General features: G+C 41.2%; 1 protein-coding gene across 1 annotated transcript in view; it reads right to left on the bottom strand.

The window, feature by feature from the left end:
• Positions 1-5715, bottom strand: part of LOC140322308 (uncharacterized) — a gene marked incomplete in the record, with an annotated part of 34257 nt that overhangs the window by 11375 nt on the left and 17167 nt on the right. Inside the window, 1 exon segment of the mRNA XM_072398887.1 lies at positions 1-5703. Coding sequence (XP_072254988.1) covers positions 1-5703 — 5703 coding nt within the window.

The following is a 5715-nucleotide window of genomic DNA, read 5'->3' on the forward strand; positions in this document are numbered from 1 at the left end:
TAGGATATTCTATAGTAGTAGTATCAGTGGAAGCTCCACCTGAGGTTGAAGAAGTAATCAAGGTAGTAGTAGTTTCAGCAGTACTTGTAATAGAAGCTGTAGTAGAAGTTCCAACTGTAGCTGTGACAGGGGTTGTACTAGCCTCAGTAGATTTTGCTATAGTTGTACTAAGGGTTGCGCTAGTAACAGTAGTTTCAGCTGTACTGGGAGTTGTGATAGCTGTTGAAACTCCATCTGCAGTTGTAGATAGAGCTGTGCTTCCTATTGTAGTTGCAGCTGCAGTTATGATAGTAGTTGCACCAGTAGTAGTTTCTGCTGCAGTTTCAGTAGGAAATGTTGTGGAAGTAGTAGCAGTGGTAGATCCAGCTGAGGTTGCAAAGGTACTCGAGGTAGCAGTAGTTTCAGCTGTAGTTGCAATAGATGTTGTAGAGGTAGACAAAGTCCCAACTGCAGCTGTAACATGAGTTGTGGTGTCCTCTGTAGCTGTAGTTGTAGCAGGAGTTATGATAGTAGTAGTTTCAGCTGCAGCTGGAGTTGAGATAGATGTGGAAATTCCTTCTGAAGTTGTAGAATGAACCGTGCTTGCTGTTCCAGCTGCAGTTATAACAGAAGTAGTTTCTGCTCCAATTGTAGTTTGAGATGTGAAAGTAGTAGTGGATTCATCTGTACTTTTAGGAGATGTCATAGTACCAATTGTTTCAGCTGTATTTTTAGTAGGAGTTGTGGCGGTAGTAGTAGTTATGGCTGTAGTTGTAATAGGAATAGTGGTAGAAGCAACAGTTTCAGATGCAGTTGTTTCAGGTATTGTGACAGTTGTAGTAGACTCAGTGGCTGTTGTTGTAGGAACTGTGGTAGTAGTGGTAGATTCAGCTGAAGTTTCAGAGGTAATTAAATTATTAGTTGTTTCTGTAATTGCAGTTGTAGTGGCAGCAGTTCCAACTGCAGCTGTGACAAGGGTTGTACTAGTCACGGTAGATTCAGCTGTAGGTGTAGTAAGGGCTGTGGTAGTAGCAGTAGTTTCATCTACAGTAGATGTTATGCTACTAGCGGAAATTGCATCTGCAGTTGTAGAAGAAGCTGTACTTGCCATAGTGGTTTCAGCTGTGGTTGTAGTACTAATTGCACTAGTAGCAGTAGTTTCAACTTCAGTTGTAGGGGGAGTTGTGCGAAAAGTAGTAGTTACAGGCACATTTGTAGTGGAACTTGTGGTAGAAGAAGTAGATTCAAATGTAGTTGTTGTAGGCATTGTGATGGCTGTGGTACTCTCAGCTGCAGTTTCAATAGGAACTGTGCCTGCAGTGGCAGTTGCAGAGGTAATCAAGGCAGCCGAAGATTCAGCTTTAGTTGTAGTAAGAGTTGTGATATCTACAGTAGATTCAGCTGTAGTTGTAGTAGGGGTTGCACTAGGATCAGTAGTTTTGGCTGCAGTAGTTGTGATATTAGAGGATATTTCAGCTGAAGTTGTAGAAGCTAAGCTTGCCATAGTAGTCGAGGCTGTAGTAGTAGTATGAGTTTCAATAGAAACAGTAGTTTCTGCAGAGGTTTCAGTGGATGATGTCACCGTAGCAATAGTTTCATCTGGCTCTGTATTGGAAGTTGTGCCAGAAGTTGCAGTTATACCTGCAATTGAAGTAAGGGTAGTGGTATCAGATACAATTGCTGTAGGCTTTGTGATGGCTATGGTAGTCTCAGATGAAAGTGTAGTAGGAGCAGTGGTAGCTTTAGCTGAAGTTGCAGAAGAATGCAAAGTAGTAGAAGTTTCAGCAGGAGTTGTGTCAGGGGTTGAATAAGCAGAAGTTCCAACTGCAGCTGTAATGGGAGTTGTGGTAGTTTCAGCTGTAGTTGTAGTAGCAACTGTGGTAGCAATGATAGTTCCAATTGAAGTGGCAGAGGTAATCAAGGTAGTAGTAAAAGGTTCAGCCCTAGTTGTCCAAAGAGCTGTGGTAGATTCAACAGTTTCAACTGCAGCTGAAGTAGGAGTTGTAGCAGTAGTAGTGGCAGTAGTTTCAGCTTCAGTTGTAGTTGGAATGAAAGTGCTAGCGGATGATTCAGCTGATGTTGCAGTGGGAGATATCATAGTAGCAGTTGTTTCAGCCACAGTGGTAGTAACAGTTGTGGCTATAGTTGTCTCAACATCAGCTGTAGTAGGTTCTGTGGTAGCAGTGGTAGTTCCATCTGAGGCTGCAGAGGTAGTTAAGGTAATAGTAGTTTCAGCAGTAGTTGCAGTAGGAGTTGTAGTAGTAGCAACAGTAGTAACTGCAGCTGTTATAAGCGTTGTGCTAGCTACAGTAGATACATCTGTAGTGGTAGTAAAGGTAACACTAGTAGTATCAGTTTTTGCTTCAGTAGAAGTTGTGATAGTAGTGGAAATTCCATCTGCAGCTGTAGAAAGAACTGTGCTTGCCATACTAGTAGCAGCTGAAGTAATAATAGTTTCACTTGTAGTAGTAGTTTCCTCTGCAGTTGTAGTAGATTCAATTGCAGCTGTATTAGGAGTTGTGCTAGCCAAAGTAGAGTCATCTGTAGTCGTAGTAGGGGTTGTGATGGTTATAGTAGTCTCAGCTGAGGTTGCAGTTAGTTCTGTGGTAGCAGTGGTAGATCCAGCTGAAGTTCGAGAGGTAATGAAGGTGGTAGTAGTTTCAGCATTAGTTACAATAGGAGTTGTAGTAGCAGCAGTAAGGGTAACACTACTAGTATCAGTTTTTGCTTCAGGAGAAGTTGTGATAGTAGTGGAAATTCCATCTGCAGCTGTAGAAGAAACTGTGCTTGCTATACTAGTAGCAGCTGAAGTAATAGTAGTTTCACTTGTAGTGGTTGTTTCCTCTGCAGTTGTAGTAGATAATGTGGTAGTAGCAGAGGTTTCAATTGCAGCTGTAATAGGAGTTGTGCTAGCCAAAGTAGAGTCATCTGTAGTCGTTGTAGGGGTTGTGAAGGCTATAGTAGTATCAGCTGAGGTTGTAGTGAGTTTTGTGGTAGATCCAGCTGAAGCAGCAGAGGTAATGAAGGTGGTAATAGTTTCAGCATTAGTTACAGTAGGAGTTGTAGTAGCAGCAGTAAGGGTAACACTACTAGTATCAGTTTTTGCTTCAGTAGAAGTTGTGATAGTAGTGGAAATTTCATCTGCAGCTGTAGAAGGAACTGTGCTTGCCATACTAGTAGCAGCTGAAGTAATAGTAGTTTCACTTGTAGTAGTAGTTTCCTCTGCAGTTGTAGTAGATTCAATTGCAGCTGTAGAGTCATCTGTAGTCGTAGTAGGGGTTGTGATGGTTATAGTAGTCTCAGCTGAGGTTGCAGTTAGTTCTGTGGTAGCAGTGGTAGATCCAGGTGAAGTTTTAGAGGTAATGAAGGTGGTAGTAGTTTCAGCATTAGTTACAATAGGAGTTGTAGTAGCAGCAGTAAGGGTAACACTACTAGTATCAGTTTTTGCTTCAGGAGAAGTTGTGATAGTTGTGGAAATTCCATCTGCAGCTGTGGAAAGAACTGTGCTTGCTTTAGTAGTAGCAGCTGATGTAATAGTAGTTTCACTTGTAGTAGTTGTTTCCTCTGGAGTTGTAGTAGATAATGTTGTAGTAGCAGAGGTTTCAATTGCAGCTGTAATAGGAGTTGTGCTAGCCAAAGTAGAGTCATCTGTAGTCGTAGTAGGGATTGTGATGGCTATAGTAGATCCAGCTGAAGCAGCAGAGGTAATGAAGGTGGTAGTAGTTTCAGGATTAGTTACAGAAGGAGTTGTAATAGCAGCAGTTCCTACAGTAGATCTAAGTGAAGTTGTAGGAAGAGTTGCGCTAGTAGCAGGAGTTTCGACCGCAATAGAAGTTGTGATAGCAGTGGAAACTGCAGTGGCAGAAGTAGGCATGGTAGTAGTTTCTTTTTCACTTGGAGCTGAAGTTGCAGTAGTAGCAGTACTTTCAGCTCCTGTAGCAAAAGATGATGTAGTGCTATCAGTAATTTTAACTACAGTTGTAGTAGTTTCACCATCAGTTGTAGCAGGGACTGTCGTAGCAGTATTATCTTCAGCTGATGTTTCAGGGGAAAACAAAGTAGTAGTAATTGGTTCAGGTGAAGTTGCTATAGGAGTTGAAGTAGTAATGGTAGTTTCAACTGCAACTGTAATAGGAGTTGTGCTATCCACAGTAGATACAGCTGTAGTTGGATATGTAGTAGTAGCAATAGTTTCAGCTTTACTTGTAGTTGGATTCAAAGTAATAGCAGTAGATTCAGATTCAGTTGTAGTAGAGGTTGTGGTTGTACTAGTAGATGATATTGTAGAAGCTAAAGTTGTGGTAGTAGATTCCGGCTCAATTGTAGTAGAAGTCAAGGTTGTACTTGTTAAATCAGTTGCAGTTGTAGCAGGAGTTATGGTTGAAGTAGTAAATTCAGCTTCAGTTTCAGTTGGAGTTGTGATATCAGTGAAAATGCCACTTGCAGTTGTAGAAGGAGCTGTGCTTTCCATAGTAGTTGAAGATGCAGTTGTTGTAGTAGAAGTTTCAGATACAGCTATTGTAGAAGGGGTTGAAGTAGTTTCAGCTGCACTTGTAGTGGGATTTATTGTTGAAGTAGATTTAGTTGCAGTTGAAGTAGGAGATGTGGTTGTAGTAGTAGTCTCAGCTTCGGTTGTAGTAGGAGTTGTGATATCAGTGCTTGCTGTAGTAATTGAAGATGCACTTTCAGTAGGAGTTGTAGTAGAAGCAGAAGTTTCTGATACGGTTATTGTAGGAGTTGTAATGAATATAGTAGTCTCAGTTGCTGTTGTTGTAACAGATCCAGATGAAATCGCAGAGCTAATCAAGGTATTAGAAGTTTCAGCAGTAGTAGTAGCAATTGCAGCTGTACGAGGAGTTGTGCTATCTGCAGTAGATTCATCTAAAGATGTAATAAGTGTTGTGGTAGTAGTAGCAGCAGTGGTTTCGGATTCAAATGTAGTTGGAACCAAAGTACTAGAAGTAGATTTATCTGTTGTTGTAAAAGGGGTTGAAGTAGCTTCAGTTTCACTCAAAGTAGGAGTGATGGTTGTAGTAGTAGATTCCTCTGCAATTGAAGCAGTTGTGGTTAAATCAGTAGTTTCAGATACAGCTATTGTAGGAGGTGTAATGACTATAGTAGTCTCAGTTGCTGTTTCGGTGGTAGATCCCACTGTTGTTGCAGAGCTAATCAAGGTAATAGTAGAAAGTTCAGCAGCAGTTGAAGGAACAGTTGTGAAAGTAGTAGCAGAAGCAGGTGCAGAAGGAGTTGTGCTAGCCACAGAAGTTTCAGCCACTAATGTACTGGAATCTGTAGTAACTAAGGTAGTTTCCTCTGCAGCTGCAGTTGAAGCTGTAGTTGAACCCAGTATAGTTGATGTTTCCACTTTTACAGTTGTTAAATCAAGAACTGTTGATAGGTATGCTGTAGTTTCAAGAACAGTTGTTGTTCCTGCAGTTGTATCAGACATAGTATGTGTTTCTAAAGCAGGAGTAACTGTAGTTTCAGCTGATGTATCAAAGACAGTTACTGATGTTGCTGTGCTAGAAACAAGGGTTACTTTTGCTGTTTCTATTGTTGGATCAGACACAGTTTCTACACCTGTTGTGCTTGTTTCTGAAGTCACTGTTGTGTCGTCTGATGTGATTGTTTCTGAAGTCGATGTTGTATCTGTTGATGTATCAGCTGTTGTATCTGCTGTTGTGCTTGTTTCCGAAGCCACTGTTGTATCAGCTATTGTGTCTGCTGTTGTGCTTG

Source organism: Pyxicephalus adspersus, chromosome 2, assembly GCF_032062135.1.
Source record: "Pyxicephalus adspersus chromosome 2, UCB_Pads_2.0, whole genome shotgun sequence".
Classification (NCBI taxonomy): Eukaryota; Metazoa; Chordata; class Amphibia; order Anura; family Pyxicephalidae; genus Pyxicephalus; species Pyxicephalus adspersus.